Genomic DNA, 26,908 nt, shown 5'->3' with positions numbered 1-26,908 from the left:
AACTTAGCCAGGTTTACAGGTGATAGACAACATTTCTGCAGTCAATGTGCACAACATTCTCAATGGATTCTCAACAGCTCTGCGGGGAGTGCATATGTACTACTGTGTTACTTAATTTGAAGTCACCAACCCCAACTGTAACAACAAACCAAATTAATTGATTTTATGAGCAAAGGGTGTGCAAAAATTTGCATACAAAATTTGCATAAACCTGCACCAATGCAGAATTATTTGCATCTCATTGACCATCCCTATTAGTGACACAACAACACATCAGACTTTATTCTTACAGCAGAGATGTTATTTATTATTTATAAAAGATTTCTGTGTACACATCAGATATACAGTCACAATCAGAAATGTACAGTATTTCTGACTTTAAAAAAACAGTGACTACATAAATGTAGCAGCACAAGTAACTTTTTTTTAGTATAAAAGGCCCCTAAGCATTGCTATTACTGAATATATGTTATTTTTGATGACTATTGTCTGAAAATAACATTTTATGATATGTTCTCTTTTAGTTTACAGTAGAGTCTAGGTTATCAGGCAACGATAGGGATCGGCTGATACCAGGTAAGGGTGCTTTCTAGTTGCTAGAGGTTCATAGCCTTTCATATGGTGTACAGTATCACCTCCTCATTTGTTGGCACTATGATGTTATACTGAGGAATGTAGATGGACCTTTCATATGGTGTACAGTATCTCCTCCTCATTTGTTGGTGCTATGATGTCATACTGAGGAATGGAGATAGACCTTTCATATAGTGTACAGTATCTCCTCCTCATTTGTGGTACTATGATGTTATACTGAGGAATGGAGATGGACATTCCATATGGTGTACAGTATCTCCTCCTCATTTGTTGGTGCTATGATGTTATACTGAGGAATGGAGATGGACCTTTCATATGGTGTACAGTATCTCCTCCTCATGTGTTGGTACTATGATGTTATACTGAGGAATGGAGATGGACATTTCATATGGTGTACAGTATTTCCTCATTTGTTGGCACTATGATGTTATACTGAGGAATGGAGATGGATATTCCATATGGTGTACAGTATCTCCTCCTCATTTGTTGGCACTATGTTATACTGAGGAATGGAGATGGGCCTTTGATATGGTGTACAGTATCTCCTCCTCATTAGTTGGGAGCATGATGCTACATTGAGGAATAGAGAATGGGGGTTCCAGGAGATAAAAGAAGCCAACTCAGCCATAGTTTGACTAGAACTGCTGTGTGAACAGATAGCCCTCCTATCATACAATTTTTCTGTTAACAGAATAACATATATGTTGTCAGTAAGCATCCTTCACTGGAATCAGGGGATGTGCAACAACTGGTGTTTAATTAAACCTTCTTTGTTTGCAAAACATTCACCGCAATCTAAGCACTGGGAAGAATGCTGGCTCACGTGATTTTTCTGGTGTCTAACAAGGATGAATTTCTGAGTGAACGTTTTCCCACACTGTAAACAAACAAAGGGCCGCTCGCCCGTGTGTTGCATGAGATGTTTTGCACGGTCCGCTTTCTGAATGAACGCTTTCCCACAATGTGAACATGAGAATGGACGTTCACCTGTGTGAATTTGCATGTGTCTATAAAGGTGTCCCTTCTCACTAAAACGTTTCCCACATGCTGAACATGAAAAGGGCCGCTGGTGTGTGTGAGTTTTTTGGTGTTTAAGAAGGTGTTCTTTTAGCATGTACGATTTCCCACACTGTGCACAGGAATATGGGCGCTCCCCAGTGTGACTTCTTTGATGCTTAATGAGGTGCTCTTTCCGAGAAAAGGATTTCCTACAGACAGAACAAGGAAAGCGACGTTCCCCCGTGTGGATTCTCATGTGTGTGGTCAGGTTTCCTTTCTGAGAAAAACTTTTGCCACATTCTAAACATATGAGTGAAGCTTTGTCTGTATGAGATTGGAGGTGAGCAGCAAGAAGTGATTGATCTTTAAAACATTTATCACATTCTGAACATGGAAAATTATCTTCCCCTCCCTGTATAGTTTGATGTGAATCCCCGGAAGATGCTTTCACAGGGTTAGACAGATCTGTTGTTCTATCCGCATGGTGTAGTGGTGGCTGGATATTTGGGGTTACAGGATGTGACCTATGAGAAGATACCTCAGGAATAGATGGACCTGTTGTTCTATCAGTACAGTGTAGTGCTAGCTTGATATCTGGGGTTACAGGATGTGATTTATGAGAAGATACTTCAGGATTAGACGGATTTGTTGTTCTATCAGCACAGTGTAATGTTGGCTGGGTATTTGGGGTTACAGGATGTGATCTATGAGAAGATTCCTCAGGATTAAACTGATCTGTTGTTCTAGAAGCACAGTGTAGTGGTGGCTGGATATTTGGGCCTACAGGATGTGATCTATGAAAAGATTCCTCAGGATTAGAGGGATCCGGTGATCTCTCCTCATGGTGAAGTCTGCGATGTGTATTTCCAGTAACAGTGTGACTTCTCTGATGTAAGGCAAGATGGCGTTTCCTGCTAAAAGAGCTCTTACACTGAGAACATGGAAAGGGCTTCCTACCACGTCTCTGTGTAATGGTTTTAATGGTACGAGGTTTCCTGAAAGGATATTTTTTAAGATAAGATACATCTATTGATGTACGGGTAGTGTGAGAAGATGGATACATATTTGAGTTATCCGCATCTGCCATATCAAAAGATTCCTCAGGATTAGATGGACCTGTTGTTCTATCAGCACAGTAAAGTGTTGGCTGGATATTTGGGGTTACAGGGTGTGACCTATGAGAAGATTCCTCAGGATTAGACAGATCTGTTGTTCTATCAGCCTGGTGAAGTGTCGGCTGGATATTTTGGGCTACAAGATGTGATCTATGAGAAGATACCTCAGGATTGGATGGACCTTTTGTGCTATCAACACAGTGTAGTGTTGGCTGGATATTTGGGGTTACAGGATGTGATCTATGAGAACGTACCTCAGGATTAGACGGACCTGTTGTTCTATCAACACAGTGTAGTGTTGGCTGGATATTTGGGATTACAGGATTTACCCTATGAGAAGATTCCTCGGGATTAGATGGACCTATTGTTCTATCAGCACAGTGTAGTGTTGGCTGAATATTTGGGGTTACAGGATGTGACCTATGAGAAGATTCTTCAGGATTAGATGGACCTGTTTTTCTATCAGCACAGTGTAGTGTTGGCTGGATATTTGGGGTTACAGGATGTGCCCTATGAGAAGATTCCTCAGGATTAGATGGACCTGTTGTTCTATCAGCACAGTGTAATGTTGGCTGGGTATTTGGGGTTACAGGATGTGATTTATGAGAAAATTCCTCAGGATTAAACTGATCTGTTGTTCTAGAAGCACAGTGTAGTGGTGGCTGGATATTTGGGGTTACAGGATGTGATCTATGAGAAGATACCTCAGGATTAGAGGGAGACGGTGATCTCTCCTCATGGTGAAGTCTGCGATGTGTATTTCCAGTAACAGTGTGACTTCTCTGATGTAAGGCAAGATGGCGTTTCCTGCTAAAAGATCTCTCACACTCAGAACATGGAAAGGTCTTCCTACCACGTCTCTGTGTAATGGTACGAGGTTTCCTGAAAGGATATTCTTTAAGATAAGATGGATCTTTTGATGTACGGGTAGTGTGAGAAGATGGATACATATTTGAGTTATCTGCATCTGCCATATCAAAAGATTCCTCAGGATTAGATGGATTCAGTGATCTCTCCTCATGGTAAAGTCTGTGATCTGTACCTCCAGTAATGGGGTTTCTTCCTGGATTATATTGTGTGAAGCCATAATCTTCTGTGTAATAATTGGGAGGTGAAACAAAATGTCCCTCGGAGTTGTTCTCCACATCCTGCTGTTCTATAAGGAAATATGAATATTAGTGCAAGCACATTTATTAATCACCATTTTGGAGTCAGGAATAATGTATGCTGCTGAAGTTGTTCATTTTCATTGAGCTCTGGTATAAATATGATAAAAAGTGTAACACATACAGTCCATGTGAAAAGTATTTACCGCACATCACCTTTTCCACATTTGTTATGTTACAGCCTTATTCCAAAATGGATTCAATGTATTTTTTTATCCTTAGAGTTCTACACACAATAATGACAGCATGAAAAAAGTTTGAGGTTTTGGCAAATTTATAAAAAAATAAATAAAAAAATTGAGAAAGCACATGTACATAAGTATTCCCAGCCTTTACCATGAAGCTCAAAATTGAGCTCAGATACACCCTGTTTCCCCTGATCGTCCTTAAAGGAATACTGTAGGGGTCGGGGGGAAATGAATTGAAGTTACCCGGGGCTTCTAATGGTCCCCCGCAGGCATCCTGTGCCCGCGCAGTCACTCCCCAATGCTCCGGCCCTGCCTCCGGTTCACTTCTGGAATTTCAGACTTTAAAGTCTGAACACCACTGCACCTGCGTTGCCATGTCCTCAATCCCCACTGATGTCACCAGGAGCGTACTGCGCAGACACAGACCATACTGGGCCTTCACAGTACACTCCTGGTGACGTCAGTGGGAGCGAGGACATGGCAACGCAGGTGCAGTGGTTTTCAGACTTTCAAGTTTGAAATTCCAGAAGTGAACCGGAGGCGGGGCCAGAGCATCGGTGAGTGGCTGCGCGGGCACAGGATGTCTGCGGGGGACCATTGGAAGCTCCAGGTAAGTTCAACTCATCCCCCAACCCCCTACAGTATTCCTTTAAAGAGTAACTGCATAAAATAAAAAAATAAATTCTCTATTTTTATATGGTAAACAAATAATAAGGATGCTAACCAGGCAATCCAAAAGTTAAAAATCTCTCTTAATTTTCTTCTCAATAGAAGATCATTTACCAGGTCCCCTGGCTCTTATTTGGTACGTCTGCCGCAAAAGAGAAGTTGCAGGGCATGCTGTTTTTTTTATCTCCTTTACTCTCCTCCCCTTTTCCCCTCAGACATAACTAATGCAGCCTGATTGGCTAAAGATTCTTTCACTCCCGTTTTCCCCTCCCACACCTCTGTTCCTGTCTGATTGGCCAATATTTCTTGTGCTGAGAAGCTGAGAAAGTGACTCAGCTGAAATCCAATCCATACAAATATACCAGGCCTGCAAAGTCACACAATGATTTGTGAGGATGCACACAGTTGAAGAGCTGTGTGGGAGTGTCTGAAGACAGGGAAGAGGGCAGGCAATGCATAAACATTAGGCAGAGGAGAGAAAACAGAGTAAGGGCTCATTCACACTAGGGGTATTGTCTGCCTTTTTTCAAGTGCAGTTGATATTTAAAATCGCCCACAAAACGTTTGTGCAATGAATCTCCATGAGAAGGTTCATATCAGCGCGGTTCGTGCACTGTGCTTTCAGCAAAGTGGTGCCTGTACCATTTTTGGGGTGTTTTATGCTATAATGGAAGGTATAGAAAGAGTGCTAAACGCTCCCAAAACCTCTTTATGCATCGATTGCGTTCGCATTTTTTTTAGAATAAATACATTATATTTTATCTTTTCCAGGTCAAAGAGTTCACTTCCTGACTTGCATCAGGGAGTGAATTACAAAACCGCTCTGGAAAAGCGCTTACGAAAGCACTTTTACCACAAACACAGCACGCAGTGGAGCACTGGGAGGGGGGAAAAAGCACAAAAACGCAAAACACTTGCGTTTTTTTTTAAATTTTAGGTGTGAATGAGGCCTAAGGGAAGAAATGACATCAAGATTGGCTTCAGACACAGGGATTGTAAACCAGGTCTGCAAACTGACAGAAACTTAAATTCTCTTTACTATATACTTTACAGAAATCAAAATGTGGACAGTGCAATACATATGTTATGCAAGTAAAGCAAGTATTTAGTTAGTATGGCTAACGGCTCCTCTTTAAGTTGTTTTTGCAGCTTAACTGAAGTCCATCTGGGGTGAATTCAGTTGAATGGACATGATTTGGAAAGGCACACATCTGTCTATATAAGGTCTCACAGTTGACAATTCACGTCAGAGCACAAATTAAGCATGAAGTCAAAGGAATCGACCTCTGAGACAGGATTTTTCTTGAGGGACAAATCTGGGGTACTGAAAAATTTCTGCTGCTTTGAAAATCACAATGAGCACAGTGTCCCCCATCACTCGTAAGTGGAAGAAGTTCAAAACCACCAGGACTCTTCCTAGAGCCGGCCGGCCATCTCAACTGAGCATTCGAGGAGAAGGGCCTTAGTCAAGGAGGTGACCAGGAACCCGATTGGTCACTCTGTCAGAGGTCCTCTGTGGAGAGAGGAGAACCTTCCAGAAGTAAAATGGTCATGGCAGCCCACCTGCAGTTTGCCAAAAGGCAATTGAAGGACTCGCAGACCATGAGAAACAAAATTTTCTGGTCTGATGAGACAAACATTGAACTCTTTGGTGTGAATGCCAGGCTTCAAGTTTGGAGGAAACCATGCACCGCTCATCACCAGACCAATACCATCCCTACAGCGAAGCATAGTGGTGGCAGCATCGTGCTGTAGGGATGTTTTTCAGTGGCAGGAACTGGCAAACTATTCAGGATAAAGAGGAAGATGAAAAGTCTAAGATACCTCAGCGCAAATATTCCTGTTCGTGCAGGGTAAACCACAGTGCTAGAAAAGTTTTCGGCAACAGTACCTGTTTCCAGAGTTCTCCCACCTCAAAGATGATATACAATGTAATCCACAGGCGGCCAAAGTATTTGCTGTAATCCCGATATCCAACAGAGCAGGCTGCAAGTCCAGCAGCAATACTGCTCTGTGCTCGTAGCAGAAGTGAACGATCTCGCTGGACGGGTCTCCGAGTCACGTGGTGTGTGTTCCTTCCGGCTTCCGCTCCCTATGCGTTCCAACAGGCTATCACAGCCTGTGTAGGCGAGCGCCGTGCAGTGGCTTCTTCTGCTGAGCTGCTGCAGGTCACACCCACGACTGGACAGAAGATTTGTAGCTGGAACTGTGTAAGTAGTGGATGATCTGCACTGCTGGGTGTCTGAGATGTCTGAGATCTCAGACACCCAGCAGTGCAGATCATCCACTACTTACACAGTTCCAGCTACCAATCTTCTGTCCAGTCGTGGGTGTGACCTGCAGCAGCTCAGCAGAAGAAGCCACTGCACGGCGCTCGCCTACACAGGCTGTGATAGCCTGTTGGAACGCATAGGGAGCGGAAGCCGGAAGGAACACACACCACGTGACTCGGAGACCCGTCTAGCGAGATCGTTACGATACGAACACAGAGCAGTATTGCTGATGGACTTGCAGCCTGCTCTGTTGGATATCGGGATTACAGCAAGTACTTTGGCTGCCTGTGGATTACATTGTATATCATCTTTGAGGTGGGAGAACTCTGGAAACAGGCACTGTTGCCAAAAAAGTGTCTATCACTGTGGTTTACCCTGCACGAACAGGAATATTTGCGCTGAGGCATCTTAGACTTTTCATCTGTACCCTTTTGGGCTGTGAAGCCAGCTCGCCTGTAGCAGCAATCACATATCCATATCTGCGCTGCTTTACTTTTTCCAGGATAAAGAGGAAGATGACAGCAACAATGCACAGAGATATCCTGGATGAAAACCTGCTCCAAAGCGCTCTTGAACTCAGAATGTGATGATGGTTTATCTTTCAGCAGGACAATGACCCCAAGGACACAGCCAAGATATCAAAGGAGTGGCTTCAGGACAACTCTGTGAATGTTTTTGAGTGGCCCAGCCAGAGCCCAGACTTGAATCCGATTGAACATCTTCCCATCCAACCTGATGGAGCTTGAGAGATGCTGCAAAGAGGAATGGTCAAAACTGGCCAAGGATAGGTATGCCAAGCTTGTAACATCATATTCAGAAAGACTTGAGGCTGTAATTTCTGCCAAAGGTGTATCAACAAAGTACTGAGCAAAGGCTTAAGTGAATACTTATCTGCATGTGGTTTCTCAGTTTTTTATTTTTAATAAATTTGCCAAAACTTCAAATAAATTTTTTCACGTAATCAATATGATGTGTTGTGTGTAGAATTCTGAGGAAAAATGAATTTCATCCATTTTGGAATAGGGCTGTAACATAACAAAATGTGGAAAAAGTGATGCACTGTGAATCATTTTTGGATGTACTGTACAGTGTATAAGAAAAAAAAGATATCTAACAGAATGCACAAGAAAATTAATTATCACATGCTAGGTCAAGTTACAAGGACATTGAAGAAACTCTTGATGAGTAATGGAGATCGGCCTTTCATATGGTGTACAGTATCTCCTCCTCATTTGTTGGTACTATGATGTTACACTGAGGAATGGAGATGGACCTTTCATATGGTGTACAGTATCTCCTCCTCATTTGTTGGGAACTTGATGTTATACTGAGGAATGGAGATGGACCTTTCATATGGTGTACAGTATCTCCTCCTCATTTGTTGGGAACTTGATGTTATACTGAGGAATGGAGATGGACCTTTCATATGGTGTACAGTATCTCCTCATTTGTTGGTGCTGTGATGCTATACTGAGGAATGGAGATGGACCTTTCATATGGTGTACAGTATCTCCTCCTCATTTGTTGGTGCTATGATGTTATACTGAGGAATGGAGATGGGCCTTTCATATGGGGGTTGATTTATCAAGCAGCTCAGCTTAATGACAGGAGCACGAGCTCGGCGCACGCTATGCTGTGGTAGTGCAGCAAGCATGCGCTGGTAGCATACGCTCGCTCCTTCTAACTAACGGCCGCTCCATTGAACCTGCCCTGAGCCACGGATGGTCCAGTGGCTTTAATGGATGCGATCAAGTGACACACAGCCTACCGAGCTAATCAAAACACTGGGTTCACGTCCATTAAAGCAGTGTTCCCCAACCCTGTCCTCAAGGCCCACCAACAGTGCATGTTTTGTGGAAATCCACAGAGGTAGTTAATCAGCTCTGCTGAGACAGTAATTACCTCACCTGTGTATGTTTGTGGTTTCCTGCAAAACATGTACTGTTGGTGGGCCTTGAGAACAGGGTTGGGGAACACTGCTTTAATGGACGTGATCCCAGTGTTTTGATTAGCTCGGTAGGCTGCGTGCCACTTGATCGCATCCATTAAAGCCACTGGACCATCAGGGGCTCAGAGCAGGTTCAATGGAGCGGCCGTTAGAAGGACCGAGCGTATGTTACCAGCGCATGCTAGCTGCACTACCGCAGCATAGCGTGCACTGAGATTGCGCTCCTGTCATTAAGCTGCGCGGCTTTGGCAGCACCATTATCTCCTCTTCATTTGTTTATACTGTGATGTTAAACTGAGGAATGGAGATGGGCCTCTCCTATGGCGTACAGTATCTCCTCATTTGTTGGTACTATGATGTTATACTGAGGAATGGAGATGGACATTCCATATGGTGTACAGTGTCTCCTCCTCATTTGTTGGTACCATGATGTTATACTGAGGAATGGAGATGGGCCTTTTATATGGTGTACAGTATCTCCTCCTTTATTGGTACTGTGAGGTTATACAGAGGAATGGAGATGGGCCTTTCATATGGTGTACAGTATCTCCTCCTCATTTGTTGGTACTATGATGTTATACTGAGGAATGGAGATGAGCCTTTCATATGGTGTACAGTATCTCCTTCTCATTTGTTGGTACTATGATGTTATACTGAGGAATGGAGATGGGCCTTTCATATGGTGTACAGTATCTCCTCCTCATTTGTTGGTACTATAATGTTATACTGAGGAATGGAGATGGACCTTTCATATGGTGTACAGTATCTCCCCCTCATTTGTTGGTACTATGATGTTATACTGATGACATGAAGTTGTAATGATTGATGGAGATGGACCCTACAGTGCTGATTTTAGCTCTGTTTAAAATACGATCCAGTCATGGACATTGTGTCCTGAAATAAATCATAAATCACTTGTCCATACTCAGTGGCTGCTGATGAGCTGATAAGATCTGGACAGGCAGAATAAGTATTGCAGATGGGCATAAAGTAGGTAACACTTTAAACTTAACAGAACCTTTTAGAAGCCCATTTTCCGAACAGGTATCAGCACACACAAGTACTGAAGAAGAGATCTGGGAAACATTATAGCACAACAACCTAAAAGATGAACAACTGTACATGTCCTTCTCAAAAAATTAGCATATTGTGATAAAGTTCATTATTTTCTGTAATGTACTGATAAACATTAGACTTTCATATATTTTAGATTCATTACACACAACTGAAGTAGTTCAAGCCTTTTATTGTTTTAATAGTGATGATTTTGGCATACAGCTCATGAAAACCCAAAATTCCTATCTCAAAAAATTAGCATATTTCATCCGACCAATAAAAGAAAAGTGTTTTTAAAACAAAAAAAGTCAACCTTCAAATAATTATGTTCAGTTATGCACTCAATACTTGGTCGGGAATCCTTTTGCAGAAATGACTGCTTCAATGCGGCGTGGCATGGAGGCAATCAGCCTGTGGCACTGCTCAGGTGTTATGGAGGCCCAGGATGCTTCGATAGTAGCCTTAAGCTCATCCAGAGTGTTGGGTCTTGCGTCTCTCAACTTTCTCTTCACAATTTTCCACAGATTCTCTATGGGGTTCAGGTAAGGAGAGTTGGCAGGCCAATTGAGCAGAGTAATACCATGGTCAGTAAACCATTTACCAGTGGTTTTGGCACTGTGAGCAGGTGCCAGGTCGTGCTGAAAAATGAAATCTTCATCTCCATAAAGCTTTTCAGCAGATGGATGCATGAAGTGCTCCAAAATCTCCTGATAGCTAGCTGCATTGACCCTGCCCTTAATAAAACACAGTGGACCAACACCAGCAGCTGACATGGCACCCCAGACCATCACTGACTGTGGGTACTTGACACTGGACTTCAGGCATTTTGGCATTTCCCTCTCCCCAGTCTTCCTACAGACTCTGGCACCTTGATTTCCGAATGACATGCAAAAGTTGCTTTCATCCGAAAAAGTACTTTGGACCACTGAGCAACAGTCCAGTTCTGCTTCTCTGTAGCCCAGGTCAGGCGCTTCTGCCGCTGTTTCTGGTTCAAAAGTGGCTTGACCTGGGGAATGCGGCACCTGTAGCCCATTTCGTGCACACGCCTGTACACTGTGGCTCTGGATGTTTCTACTCCAGACTCAGTCCACTGCTTCCGCAGGTCCCCCAAGGTCTGGAATCGGTCCTTCTCCACAATCTTCCTCAGGGTCCGGTCACCTCTTCTCGTTGTGCAGCGTTTTCTGCCACACTTTTTCCTTCCTACAGACTTTCCAGTGAGGTGCCTTGATACAGCACTCTGGGAACAGCCTATTCGTTCAGAAATTTCTTTCTGTGTCTTACCTTCTTGCTTGAGGGTGTCAATGATGGCCTTCTGGACAGCAGTCAGGTCGGCAGTCTTACCCATGATTGCGGTTTTGAGTAATGAACCAGGCTGGGAGTTTTTAAAAGCCTCAGGAATCTTTTGCAGGTGTTTAGAGTTAATTAGTTGATTCAGATGATTAGGTTAATAGCTCGTTTAGAGAACCTTTTCATGATATGCTAATTTTTTGAGATAGGAATTTGGGGTTTTCATGAGCTGTATGCCAAAATCATCAATATTAAAACAATAAAAGGCTTGAACTACTTCAGTTGTGTGTAATGAATCTAAAATATATGAAAAGTCTAATGTTTATCAGTACATTACAGAAAATAATGAACTTTATCACAATATGCTATTTTTTTTAGAAGGACCAGTAAGCCTATTTTGGAAGTACGGGAGGGTAGGAGGCGCCCTTAGAGGTACTATAGATCAGGCTTTGATTTGGATATTACCAATAATTATTCCACTTGTGTGTAAGACAAAACACACACACCCACCTTACAGATAAATCTATATGTTGTGTCTGGAGATGGGCCTATTGCTATTAACTAATAGGAGATTGGAAAGATCCTACCTTAATAAGTAGTCAGATCCATTGGTGTAAAATTTGTTGAAATTTATTGTAGCACTTAAAAAGACAACGCGTTTCGCGGCTGAAACCGCTTCATCAGGTCGTATGTTGTGCCTTTAAGTAATAGTCCTCTGAGCAAGGCGCCTTGCTCAGAGGACTATTACTTAAAGGCACAACATACGACCTGATGAAGCGGTTTCAGCCGCGAAACGCGTTGTCTTTTTAAGTGCTACAATAAATTTCAACAAATTTTACACCAATGGATCTGACTACTTATTAAGGTAGGATCTTTCCAATCTCCTATTAGTTAATAGCAATAGGCCCATCTCCAGACACAACATATAGATTTATCTGTAAGGTGGGTGTGTGTGTTTTGTCTTACACACAAGTGGAATAATTATTGGTAATATCCAAATCAAAGCCTGATCTATAGTACCTCTAAGGGCGCCTCCTACCCTCCCGTACTGCAAATTCCCCCCTGGGATCAGGGGTCACCACCTTGGCAGGTGGTATCGTTTTTGAAGGAGTTGCGACCATCGACCATACCGCACAAGGCCGAGTGGGGACGGTACTTCCCCACATGCGATATAGACTGGTTGCGTTGTGTGCAACCCAGCCTTGTGAGTATATATAATCTTTTATTAAAAATTACGATATCCCTCCGTGACATACTACACCAGATTGGGCTCCCGGTGTCTTCCCGTCCTTTTCTCTATCCTTTTAGTACAAAACCTATTTTGGAAGGCAACTTTGCACGTTCCTGCTGGTTATTGCAGACAGCACATCTTAGTGTTATGTCTGGACACTCTGCATCCTAGTTTGAGGTCTCTTAACCATTGGTTTTATCCTGATAGCTACACATTTGTGTGCCTCTGAGGAAGCGGCTTTTAGCCGTGAAACACGTGTCAGGAAGCTTACGGTTCTGTAGAGTGGATCTTTGCATGAATTGTCTACATTTCATGACTGCAATCGAGAAGAATTTGTACTATTGAAGAATAAAGACTGATGCTGTTCCTATTAAAACCCCTATAGTCTTGGGACTGTTTTGTATATACTAATTGCATAGTGTGTTGGGGTGGAACCACACTAGAGTATTTTATTCGAAGATATATTGACATGTAAGCCTATTTTACCAAAAGTCTTCTGCTGTAAGTAACAAGTCCTCATTATTTTACTTCCAGTTGTACATTACTTATCAGTCGTCACATACATCACTCCCGTACCTTCAATTCTTCTCATCATCGTCTCACCCTCCTTGGAAGACTGCTGATCGTTATTCATGTACACCTCTTCTTCCTTTTCATGATTAGTCTCCAATAGATCAAAAAAAAGAATTCTCCATAATTCTTCACCCTAGGGCAAAAAAGATAGAAAACAAGTTTAGGGTGTGGATACTGATAGTGCACAAAAGAGCATCATCTTATACAGTTGAAAGTCACTAAGTTTAGACCCTTAGTTCCACCTACCTGATAATGGTAAGGGATGGTCGGATCTTCCTGTGTACAATCCCGGGAAAAAAGAGGCTCTACACGTTTCTCTGGTGGGCTTCTGTTATAGGATTTATCTGTAAAAAGACACACTTACTAAATATATTTTTTTCTATTAATTTATTGGATGATGGAGCATCTAAATGGACCCTCTCTACTGATTTATGCTCAATTAAATGTTAAAGTCTCCTCATACCCGGTGATGCATGGGGAGACTGGATCTTCATCATGTCCTTGTAGAGGTCCTTGTGTCCTTCTAAATATTGCCACTCTTCCATGGAGAAATATACAGCGACATCCTGACACCTTATAGGAACCTGACACACACAATGATACAGTCACCATCCAGACACATTTCTTACAGCTACTGGATAATATGGCATAATTCCCAGCTCTGCTCACCTCTCCTGTCAGCAGCTCAATCATTTTGTGGATGACTTCTAGAATTTTCTCATCGTTTCTCTCAGGTGTTAGGGAGTGACATTGAGGTGCTGTGATTGGGGATGGGTCATGGAGATGGCTGCTGATGGTTAATACCTCACCAGTTTTTTTCTTCACCACTTCATAATCCTGTATAAGATAAAATAATAACCATCGCCATGTAACCTACATTTCCAGAATCCTCCTCACCACACCTGTGTCCTTAGGCCTGTGTTTTATCAAGACTAATACATGTGACATCATGAGACCCTCCCAGAATCCTCCTCACCTCTCCAGTCAGCAGATAGATGATCTCCAGGGTGAGGTTTAGTATCCTCTCAGTCATGTGACTTGGCTCCTTCTCCATCTTCACTGATGTAGTCATGTGATCTGTACAGGAATCACCACTCTGTAGAAGGATAACAAACTGACAATTATCTGGGCTGTCAGATACTGGGCCTCTTTTCCACGGGCAGCTAATGGCAGTGAATTCACTGTCTGTTATCCTGTCCGCCAGCCGGGAGCTTGCTAGCGCTTGGCACAGGCAGTGGACAGCCGGCTCCCCTATGTTGTTGCATCTGTTGCCATGCTCAGATGCAATATGACATTTTTTTGTTGTCACAGGTTAATGCCACCAGCATGTCAGACTTGACATTCGTGGTGTTACCGAATACTTCCATTCGGTTAAATATAATTGCAGCCCAATGGTGCTCGTGGACGGCAGCCAGATGGCTGAATTTCTGCTGTCCTATCTGTAATGATCCATGTTGGTGGCTCCTGCACAATAGCGGAAGCGCGCATGTTCCTACCACGATCACAGTCTTGTGACCAGGAGTGTTCTTTGCATGTGCAGTAGCACTTCCAGGGTTTATATCATATGCCGGCGATCCCCGGCCAATCAGAGGCCGGGGATCGCCGATCTGCCTTACGCCGCTGCTGCGCAGCAGCGCCGTATGATGTAAACAGCGGGGATTTCTTCCCCGCCTGTTTACATTTTGCCGGCGAGCCGCGATCGGCGGCTCTCCGGCTGTTCACGGAGACACCCTCCATGAACTGACATGGAAAGGCCGCTCGATCGAGCGGCCGTTTCCATGGTAACCCGCAGACGACCAGTTTACGCCAATCGGCGTTAGCTGGTCGTCAAGAGGTTAAAGAGACACTGAAGAGAAAAAAAAATTATGATATGATTTGTATGTGTAGTACAGCTAAGAAATAAAACATTAGGAGCAGATACATAGGTCTAATATTGTTTCCAGTACAGGAAGAGTTAAGAAACTCCAGTTGTTATCTATGCAAAGGAGCCATTGAGCTCCATGACTTTCAAAGTCGCAGAGAGCTCTGTCTTCTGAAGCTTGTTATCTCAACTGTCAGACACTGTATTTTCTTTTTCTCTCCAGAGGACAAGTCAAAAATTCACTGGCCTGCTCTGTAAAATCATTTAGAATGCTGAGTAGTGTTTAACCACTTGCCGACCGCACGCTTATACCGTGCGTCGGCAAAGTGGCAGCTGCAGGACCAGCGACGCAGTACTGCGTCGCCAGCTGCAGGCTGATTAATCAGGAAGCAGCCGCTCGCGCGAGCGGCTGCTTCCTGTCAAATCACGGCGGGGGGCTCCGTGAACAGCCTGCGGGCCGCCGATGGCGGCTCGCAGGCTAAATGTAAACACAAGCGGAAATAATCCGCTTTGTTTACATTGTACGGCGCTGCTGCGCAGCAGCGCCGTAAGGCAGATCGGCGATCCCCGGCCAATCAGCGGCCGGGGATCGCCGCCATGTGACAGGGGACGTCCTGTCACTGGCTGCACAGGACGGATAGCGTCCTGTGCAGCCCGGATCTCCGGGGAAGGGAGGTAGGAGAGGGAGGGGGAGAATGTCGCCGCGGAGGGGGCTTTGAGGTGCCCCCCCCGCAACATGCCTGCACGCAGACGCGATCAGACCCCCCCTGCACACCATCCCCATAGGGGGGAAAAAAGGGAGGCGATCTGATCGCTCTGCGTGCACCCTGATCTGTGCTGGGGGCTGCAGAGCCCACCCAGCACAGATCACATAATACAGCGCTGGTCCTTAAGGGGGGGTAAAGGGTGGGTCCTCAAGTGGTTAAACTGCAAATATTAGAGAATGGTGCAATGTTATAAAAAAAAAATATATAACTGAAAATAAAAATATGAGAATATTTTCTTTGCTACTACAGTTCTAGTAATTATCCGTACTACACAACCAATTCATTATATCATAATTTTTTTTCTCGCTTCAGTGTCTCTTTAAAGAGACTCCGTAACAAAAATAGCATCCTGTTTTTTATCATCCTACAAGTTCCAAAAGCTATTCTAATGTGTTCTAGCTTACTGCAGCACTTTCTACTATCACAGTCTCTGTAATAAATCAATGTATCTTTCCCCTGTCAGACTTGTCGGCCTGTGTCTGGAAGGCTGCCAAGTTCTTCAGTGTTGTGGTTCTGCTATGAACTCCCCCTTTCAGGCCCCTCTATGCACACTGCCTGTGTATTATTTAGATTAGAGCAGCTTCTCTCTTCTCTCTTATCTTTTACAAGCTGGATAAATCGTCCTCTGAGCTGGCTGGGCTTTCACATACTGAAGAATTACAGACAAGGGCAAAGCTGTTTGCAGGAAGAAACGAGCAGCCTGAAACTTCAGTGCATGAGAACAGGGGGAAAGAAACACACAAATGATCTCTTGAGATTCAAAAGGAAGGCTGTATACAGCCTGCTTGTGTATGGATGTATTTTCTATGTGTGGACATACTGTACATCAACCTACTTCCTGTTTTGGTGGCCATTTTGTTTGTTTATAAACAAACTTTTTAAAACTGTTTTTTAACCACTTTTAATGCGGCGAGGAGCGGCGAAATTGTGTCAGAGGGTAATAGGAGATGTCCCCTAACGCACTGGTATGTTTACTTTTGTGCGATTTTAACAATACAGATTCTCTTTAAGGGGGGACCAGAAGCAAGCGCTATATGGAGGCTGCCATATTTATTACCTTTTAAACAATACTGGTTGCCTGGCAGTCAAGCTGATTTTTGGCTGCAGTGATGTCGGACTCACACACCTGAAATAAGCATGCAGCTAATCCAGTCAGACTTCAGTCAGAAACACCTGATCTGCATATGCTTGTTCAGGATCTATGGCTAAGAGTATTAAAAGGCAGAGGATCAGCAGGACTGCTAGGCATCTGGTATTGTTTAAGATTAAATAAACATGGCATATACCTCTCACTTCAGCTTCACTATAAAGAAATTCACCCTTTCTAATGCTGTCAGACCATCTCTGACACTGGCCTTTCATAGAAAAAATGACTGCCGCTAGGTGGTTCTGTTGCTGATAAAATCAAAGATGGCGTCAGCCCCTCCAGATCAAAGTGTCGGACTAAGCCTGACACTTTGATCGCTGTCAGCCCCATCATCTGCGCCATGTAATTTCAATATTATATGGGCGCATTTGGGCTTGTCACTAGGGGCGCTGTTGCCGAATCTAGTCCGGCACATCGTCACGTTAATTTAAAGTTTGATCCCCTCCAGTAATTGTGAAATTATGCTGGCATGCTTGCAAGGGAAGGAGCTGCAGAGGGCAAACTAATGCCGGCCCCGCCCTCTCCCACTAGAGCGAAGGCCCTCTGAGATCCCCGCTGCACAGTACAGTCAGATCACCCACATCTTCCCCGCACAGCAGGAAAATAATTAGTGCTGGGGGGTGGGGGTCGTGGGTGATTGGAAAAGGTGCTACTAAAGGGGCGTACATATGCACTATTGTAACAAACGACGGGTCTTTCAGACCCTCCCACTGGGCGGACATTCTGCCGACAGTAGGACATATGTACAGTCTGTCGGCAGACTGATAAGACTGTACACATGTCCTACAGTCGGAAGAACGTCCACCCAGCCCACAGGGTCTGACGAACCCGTCGTTTGTTACAATAGTGCGTGTGTACGCACCTTAACGTCTTGAGGTTCATACACACCTACCAACTATCTGTCCAACTATCTACCAAACTTGTCTGTTAAGCCCCATACAACTTTTGTTGTGTAACAAGTTGAAACAACTAAAAAAAAAGTTTGCTATTGTTCAAACAGCTGATAAGACTAAGAAGAAGTAAATCCAACTGTTGGATCGAATTCTTATCAGTCTTATCAGCTTTTTGAACAGTAGCAAAAGACTTTTTTTAGTTGTTTCAACTTGTTTCACAACAAAAGCTGTTTGACAATTGTGCTCCATAAAGAGACTCTGTAGCAAAATTCTCAGTCTTATTTCTTCTATCCTATAAGTTCCTATACCTGTTCTAATGTCGTCTGTCTTACTGCAGCCTTTTCTAGTTGCACAGTGGCTGTATTATCTCTGTTATATAATGTTCTTTCCTTTGACGGGTTTGTCCGCTGAGGCAGGAATGTGCTGCTCTGCTGTTATAGGCAGAAGCTATACACACCCTCTACACGCTCCCTGCAGGCTCTGTATAAGACACAGACTGAGCTTATCTGAGCCTATCACAAGCCGGTTAGCAGCCATGTCTTTTGTTTGTAAACACTGCCTAAAACTGGCAATTACGAGCCAGGATTGCAGCAGGGAGTGGCAGAAACAGCACAGAGGGGCCCAGGAGAAAATAATGAATAGAATGGTATGCTTTTTATTGTAAGAATTTTAGAGTACACATTCTCTTACAGACAAGTTTGGCAGATAGTTGGACAGATAGTTGGTAGGTGTGTATGAACCTTTAGAGCTTCTCTGGCAGCACAATGGGGACCTACTCAGTATTAGGCAGCTAGTTTTAGGGCTCGTTTCCACTGTTGCGACGCGATTTCGCCGGCATTCCGACGCTTGTAAAAACGCATGCGGATGCGTTTCCGCATGCGTTTTTACCCGCGATTTCGCGTGCGATTTCGCATGGCAGGGTGCCATGCGAAATTAACCATGACACTGCCAGGGCAAAATAAAATTGAAAAAGGTGCGAAATCGCACGCGAAATCGCGGGTAAAAACGCATGTAACAAACGCATGCGTTTTTACTATTAAATACATTAGCGGCGATTCGCATGCATTCCACTCGCAGGCGAATTCGTTGGCTCTTTTGTGCGTTTTTTTACCGCTGAAAAAAACGCACCTCAACAACGCTACAGTGGAAACAGGCCCATCCACTTGCATTACATGTGCGAATCTGCATGCATTGGACGCATGCAGATTCGCGATAGTGGAAACGAGCCCTTAAAGTTTTGGTCCTAAACTAGATTTATTGCATAGCTGGACACAAAAAATAAGTCATTATTATTATTTAGTATTTATATAGCGCTGACATATTCTATACAAAAGTGCAATGAACAGAGAAATCAGTAGATGGCTGACTTTCCAGCAGTGGGATGTGAAATGTAGCTTCTACCAGGAACTTACCTGTGTAGAAACATGCATGTTCCCCCTGTGCTCATGTTCCATCGTGTATTTTGTTGCTGCTCAACATTATTATGGTCGTACCCTTTTTAAATGGTCCTTTCCAAGCACCCCCTAGGATAACAAATTGTATAGTGATTGTTTTCAAACATCCCCTATGGGTATAATACAGTACACCTATCCGCTTTTGTTTATGTAATAATTTTTCAGTTTCTAAGGATCAGCATTTGCAAAAATAATCAAATGCATCAAGCCTAGATACCCATGAGTGTCTACCCAAAAAGGACGCGAGGAAGAGGAAAAATGAGCGTGAAATAGTGGCAGTAGAAGTTCAGCAATTTGAATGATATTCTATTCTATTCCGCTATAGTAAGCTATCGGTAATTACACTGATATCCTACTATGCCCTTCTGTACCCTAATTCTCACTTGAATGCATCCCCATCTATGACTAACACTTACCTCCCCCCACCTACTCCCAATACTAACCACACCCACCTACCCCAACATTACCCTCACCCCACCTACTCCTAACACTAACCTCCCCCACTCTACTCCTAACACTAACCTCCCCCACTCTACTCCTAACACTGACCACCCCCACCTACTACTAACACTGACCACCCCCAACCTACTCCTAACACTAACCTCCCCTCACCTACTCCTAACATTATCCTCACCCCACCTACTCCTCACACTAACCACCCCCACCTACTCCTCACACTAACCACCCCCCACCTACTCCTAACACTAACCACCCCCCACCTACTCCTAACACTAATCTCCCCCACCTACTCCTAACACTAACCACCCCCACCTACTCCTAACACTAACCTCCCCCACCTACTCCTAACACTGACCACCCCCCACCTACTCCTAACCCTGACCACCCCCCACCTACTCCTAACACTAACTACCCCCCAGCTACTCCTAATACTAATCTCCCCCACCTACTCCTAACACTAACCACCCCCACCTACTCCTAACACTAACCACCCCCACCTACTCCTAACACTAACCACCCCCACCTACTCCTAACACTAACCTCCCCCACCTACTCCTAACACTAACCACCCCCACCTACTCCTAACACTAACCACCCCCACCGACTCCTATTGTTCACTAGCGCCCAAATTTCCAGCTATACCTAGTATTACTATGGCGCTTTTGGTGTGCAAAATTTCTCAGGCACTTCTCACACCTAGATTGTCAGTTTTGACTCCACCAACCCGCCCAGAGGAGTACATTTGAATTCGGCGCTGGTAGACTTGGGCGCAGGATCTAGCTGTTATATGGCTGGTCCTGCTTCTGCACAAGTCCGGGCCGAATAAATTACTATTCCCCCTCCAGGCCGCCATGGATAGTGGGGGAATGAAATAATTCGGCTTCCAGCGATTGCTGGAAGCCGAATGATTATGATTTTTAAGCAACCTCGGCTCCGTCTCCTGACGGCGCCGACGTTACTCACTGAGCGCCGCTATAGACTGAATCCCTTTATAGTCTATGGCGGCGCTGGCTGCGCCCAAATCTAGCAGCGCTGAAAAGCACTGCTCCGCGCCCAGAGTACCTCTTGGGTCAGCGTACCACATGTTGAGAGGCTAGATGCTCTGAATTCGATGTTATTATGGTTGAGGTGAAGCAGCAGGAAACCTGAGGTGAAGCAGCAGGAAATCACAGCACCATCTACACCTTGAAGGGTTCTAATTGGCCAAATAGTGTGGGCTTAGTTATTATCCTATACACTATCTGAAGGTTGTAAATATGCAGCAGCGGCTTAGTGCAGCAGTTGTGGTGTGTGCGCTACCCATTCAAAACCTAAAGGTTGTAGAGGGTGCTGTCATTGGAGAACTGTGAAAACAGCAACCAGTCAGGTTAGCGGAATTTCCCTGTGAAACAATACAAGCGCCCCAAATTCTTCCCAAATTTAGAAAGGTCGGATAAAAGAAGCCAGCTGCTGTGGTGCCAAGGCTTAGTGATAAGATCAGCATCCTCTCCACAGGCAGCTCTGGTGGGATAAGTCAGAAAAGTTAGTTTACATAAATGCTTATAGTTTCGTTTTCTGTGTGTAGCAGAAGCTACAGGTGGTAGGGAGGAGATACACAGTATAGATAATATATATATATATATAATAATTGTAATAATAATATTACCTTATAAAATCGTAGCCTCCTCTGCTGCCAGTCCCAGCAATGTCTCCGCTCTACTTCCTGTTACTCTATAGCTTCTAATCTGTGCCTTCCGTTTCCTATAGGCGACACCACCATCTTGTGGAGAACAGCGAAACTGCAGCCTTTGTTAGATGTCTTGCGCTAATGTTTCCCGTTAATAAACATGAATGTTCAAAATCACGGCACGGCAGAGGGCTTCCACCCATTCTAGGTGGAACGCACAGAAGAGATCTTATGGTAGCTTGTATCATAGATAAGAGGTGAAGTGGGAAGCAGGAGAAGTAGAGATGAGACTCTGCTGGAAGTGGCAGAAGAGGAGGCATAGCTCCTAACTCTCCCTCATTGGGAGGGACAGTCCCTCTTTTGGAACCCTGTCTCTCTGTCCCTCTTTTCTCCTCATGTTTCCCTCTTTTAGGACTGAGGTAGTGAGGTACCGATCTGTGTAAATATATATATTTTTCTCCTGAAAAATGTGTTTAATTGACTCTAAACTTTATTCCCATCCTCTTAATTGATATATTTCTTATTTTCATGTGTTAATATGAAGGAAAATGAACCAGGATAGAAAGGACCAGTGTGGTTTGAATTATAAAATATCATATTTTTCTAATGAAATCTTTATGGTATCAGGGACGGATCTAGGGGGGGGGTAAGCGGGTATCTTGCCCCAGGCGCAGTTTGTTGAATTCTTAAAAAGGCGGCAAAATGAATGGCAGTTTAGGCGCCAAAACCTGACCTTTAAGCGCCAAAACCTGACCTTGCCCCAGGCGCAACTTGGTCTTGATCCGTCCCTGTATGGTATGCCTACATATACTGGGACATATACCCCTGCCTACATATACTGGGACATATACCCCTGCCTACATATACTGGGACATATACCCCTGCCTACATATACTGGGACATATACCCCTGCCTACATATACTGGGACATATACCCCTGCCTACATATACTGGGACATATACCCCTGCCTACATATACTGGGACATATACCCCTGGCTACTTTTTCTGGGGACATATACCCTTGCCTACATATACTGGGACATATCCCCCTGGCTACATATACTGGGACATATACCCCATGCCTACATATACTGAGACACATACCCCCTGCCTACATATACTGGGACATATACCCCCTGGCTACATATACTGGGACATATCCCTCTGGCTACATATACTGGGACATATACCCCTGCCTACATATACTGGGACATATACCCCTGCCTACATATACTGGGACATATCCCCCTGGCTACATATACTGGGACATATCCCTCTGGCTACATATACTGGGACATATACCCCTGCCTACATATACTGGGACATATACCCCTGCCTACATATACTGGGACATATCCCCCTGGCTACATATACTGGGACATATACCCCTGCCTACATATACTGGGACATATACCCCTGCCTACATATACTGGGACATATACCCCCTGGCTACATATACTGGGACATATCCCTCTGGCTACATATACTGGGACAAATACCCCTGCCTACATATACTGGGACATATACCCCTGCCTACATATACTGGGACATATCCCCCTGGCTACATATACTGGGACATATACCCCTGCCTACATATACTGGGGACATATACCCCTGCCTACATATACTGGGGACATATACCCCTGCCTACATATACTGGGGACATATACCCCTGCCTACATATACTGGGCACATATACCCCTGACTACATATACTGGGCACATATACCCCTGGCTACCTGTTCTGGGGACATCTCTACCCCTGGCTACCAGTTCTGGGGACATCTATACCGCTGGACACCTATTCTGGGGACACCTATAGACCTGTGGCTACCTATTTTTGGGGAACCACTGCTGTCAGATTGAGTGTATTTTGGGGAACTGCTGCCAGGTGAGAGGTGTCTACATATTAAGGGGGCATTCTGCCTATTTATGTGAAAAGCTGTCTATTTATGTGCCTCATGACTGCTGAATTTGTCTTGTTGCGGGCCTCATGGTTACTGACTTTGTCTTGTTGGGGGCCTCATGATTTGTTGGGGGCCTCAAGATTGCTGAATTTGTCTTGTTGGGGGCCTCATGATTGCTGAATTTGTCTTGTTGGGGGCCTCATGATTGCTGAATTTGTCTTGTTGGGGGCCTCATGATTGCTGAGTTGGTCATGTTGGGGGCCTCATGATTGCTGAATTTGTCTTGATGGGGGGGGGGGGCTCATGATTGCTGAATTTGTCTTGTTGGGGGGTCACATGATTGCTAACTGCGAGACTATGGAAAAAGCTGAATCATCATCATATGAGACAATAGCATTGAACCTACTTTTTCCACTTTTTAAAACAGAAAATGAAACTGGGAGGTTCTAAAAAAAAAATGAATAACTTTTTCAGGAGTACGATGGATGAAATTGTTTATCTTCACAGTTTATTTTCAACTTAATTTTCCATAATGTTCATGTATGAGTTAAAACGTTTGTATTTAGTTTAAATTGCTGTTGGCACTTTGTTATAGTAAAGTGACTTTGCAGTTTGGACACTCGACCTCCAAAAGGTTCGCCACCACTGTCCTAATCTAATGTCCCACCATTGCTTAGTTCATGTAAACTTGTCTCCACCCACGACCACACCCACATTCTGGTTCATGACCACACCCATTTTTGGGCGCGGTGCGCTTAGCGCGCCGCATGGCGTAGCTCCATTTCCAACCCAAATTTGCAGCGCGCCGCCCCGCTTTTCGCTCCCCACTTTTTGCCCCCCCCCCCCCTGGAAAATTTTCTGCGGACGCCCATGCTGTCAGTGCTCTTTACAGCTTTGTAGAAAGGGTAAGCTTTTGCTCCCTTCCATGTCCTAGTAGTAGAACTCCTCTCCCTCGGCATAAACTGATAACCCCTTTTTGTCCAAATGATACGGTATGTAGCAAATTTGTAAATTCATTAGGATCTATAAGGCCAATAAGAAGGACAACTAACAGCTACCAGAAAGGTAAGTCTGTGTTACTATTTTTAGAATAAATAGTTTTTTAGAATTTGGACATTTTTTGAAGAATGAATTTATTCTTGCAATTTAGACAAAAAATGAACAGTGCAATCAATTGTATCACATACTTTTTAAAGGCTACCCGAGGTGACATGTGACATCATGAGATAGACGTGTATGTACAGTGCCTAGTGCACAAATAACTATGCTTTGTTCCTTTTTTTCTTTCTCTGCCTGAAAGAGTTGAACATCAGGTATGCAAGTGACAGTTTTTGTCCAGGTCGGACTGGGTCAGACTATAGCATAACCCTCACTGAAAAGCAATTACAGCCATAAAACACTTTCCTGTTAGTAAATGGCTTCTGAGAGCAGGAAATATATAAAAAGGGTCAATAATGCATAATTTGATCTCTGACACACTTCAATGAAGGTGTCATTGAGCAAAGACAATGAAACAGTAAAAACTAGATTTAAATATAAAATAAAACTGTGGGATATCTGAAAAAGTAATTTTTAGGAGGAGGAGGATAGATACAATTGTTTTTCTCATCAGTTTATGTTCACCTCAGATGTCCTTTAACAATAATGTCTGTGTAACGATTGGTGCTAGCAAGATCAGAGATCTGATTATCAGGTGATCTGCAGTATCACCTATAATGTAGATATATACCTGATTATATGGTGATCTGCAGAATCACCAATAATACAGATATACCAATACTGAAGTGTAGCTAACAATACAAATAGCCACTGAGAGGTAAGGTGAGCTATACACACTTTAATGCACTGAGTGTAGTGATTGGTGCAACAGTAAGTACTGACAGTATTAACAATACCACACCAGAGGAGCTGGTGGGTACTCCCAGTACTGCACCTCTCACCAGAGACAAGGGCTCTCTGATGAGAGTAGAGTGGTCAGACAGATCAGTTCAGCAACAGATAGACAGATTACGGTACAGAATCGACAGGCAGAGGCAGAACGTATTTCAGGCAGGGTTGGCAGCAAGGTCAGATGGGCAGAGGTACAAAATCAGGAGACAGAGACAGAACGTTACACAAGCTGAGTTGGCAACAGGATCAGATAGGCAAAGGTACAGAATCACTAAGAGCAAGATTGGTCAGAGCTAGCCAGAGTCATACACAGATAATAAACAGTAATCGACAATAGTAATAATAATTCCTAGTCTTGTGTGAAATCCCTGGTTTCCTCCCAGATCAAAGCACACCGGAACTATCGAAGTATTCACGACAGCAGACAAATTGCAAGTGAAGCCGAGAGGCTTAAGAAGCAGAGGAGACCCCCAAGGCATGCCCAGCAGCCTCAGCCAATCAGGAGAGGCGAGCGTGCCTTCTGACGTCAGCCGACCAGCAGGTCAGCTGACGCGCCTCCTGATGGCATAAAGATCCTGACGGCGAGCGTGCGCACGCGCTAATGTGCTCCTGAGTCCATCAGTTTTCCGCGTCCCAGGCGTCTAGTACGCCGAGGACGCTGAAAACCTGGCAGGCATGGACCCAGCAATGCCCGCGGTGGACCCACCGTCCACCGCAGCCGACATGCGACTACCGCCCACACCTGTCCTCGGCGTGCTAGACGCCCGAAGCACAGGTAGACTGGCAGGCAGGGAACCAGAAGCAGCTGCGGTGGTACTGCTATCCACCGCAGCTGACATGTCACTATTCATTACAGTCTGATAGAACGTTGCCTAAAATCAAAACACTATTCAGGTGACCTACTGATTGGACGTAAGAGGCAAACATTATAGTATGGAAATTAGTACACCTCCCAGAAATCTGAAACTAGGTAACGGATAGACAATGGCCATTTTATGTGCACACTGGGTATCCCACAGTCCAGATAGTTCAGTCTATTATCCTTCTAGAGCTTCCTGTCTGGATCACATGACCACAAGCATGGTACATTAAAGTAAGGAGAAAAAAAGTGCCCATAAAAGCAGCACCAGACCAAACATGTAATCCAAAACGTATAAATCTTTATTGGGAACAAACTTCAATATAAAATCAATTAAAATCATCAACGGTGAAAAACGCGGGGTACAATAGTCAAAATAATTAACCAGAAATATATAGCATAAAATATGCAATCCTCAAAATCTCAGATTATATACACAGGTAGGTTCAAAATAGTATACTGCAATATCACAGTAGGAATATAAATATGCACAATAAAGGGATCAGTGGCTGGCAAAAGAGGCTAATAGTGTTATGCAAGCAGATGGGACAAAAAGTCTTGTCCAAATGTGTTTTCTTAGATTTTGGCTCACAAGCATGGCAGACCAGAGTGACATGGCGGAGAGGATAAAACCTCTGGAGATTATGTACCTTCTAACTGGAGAGGTGAGGAGGATTCTGGGAGGGTCACATGACATCATTAAAACACAAGCCAGACTGGAGAGGTGAGTAGGATTCTGGGAATGTGCATGGTGATTGCTATTACTGTATTATTACACAGGATTATAAAGTAGTGATGAAGAGCTCTGGAGAGCCTTTGATCACCATTTATTTACACTGGTCTCCCATACATCTAAGTGTTCTAGTGCAGTGTTTCTCAACATTTAATAGGTATGTACCCCTTTTA

At 44.0% G+C, this 26,908-nt stretch overlaps 1 protein-coding gene across 2 annotated transcripts; it reads right to left on the bottom strand.

Annotated features, from left to right (window-relative positions):
- Positions 1-335: 335 nt before the first annotated feature.
- On the bottom strand, positions 336-21,402 carry LOC137534641 (oocyte zinc finger protein XlCOF7.1-like). Of its 2 annotated transcripts, XM_068256244.1 has the most exons (8): positions 21,326-21,385; positions 19,180-19,290; positions 14,076-14,195; positions 13,769-13,936; positions 13,563-13,683; positions 13,346-13,443; positions 13,103-13,232; positions 336-3,864 (listed from the first exon to the last, which is right to left on the bottom strand). In XM_068256244.1, the coding sequence occupies exons 2-8, from the start codon at positions 19,219-19,221 to the stop codon at positions 1,325-1,327; spliced, it is 3,219 nt and encodes a 1,072-aa protein (XP_068112345.1). In that variant the 5' UTR covers positions 19,222-19,290; positions 21,326-21,385; the 3' UTR covers positions 336-1,324. The 2 variants fall into 2 exon arrangements, with proteins under 2 accessions (XP_068112345.1, XP_068112346.1); XM_068256245.1 differs by lacking the exon at positions 19,180-19,290 and having other exon boundaries at positions 21,326-21,402.
- Positions 21,403-26,908: the final 5,506 nt, after the last annotated feature.

The sequence above is a fragment of the Hyperolius riggenbachi genome, chromosome 10, assembly GCF_040937935.1.
Source record: "Hyperolius riggenbachi isolate aHypRig1 chromosome 10, aHypRig1.pri, whole genome shotgun sequence".
NCBI lineage: Eukaryota > Metazoa > Chordata > Amphibia > Anura > Hyperoliidae > Hyperolius > Hyperolius riggenbachi.
Note: the sequence above shows the minus strand (reverse complement) of the source record. Positions and strands in the feature narration are given on the sequence as shown.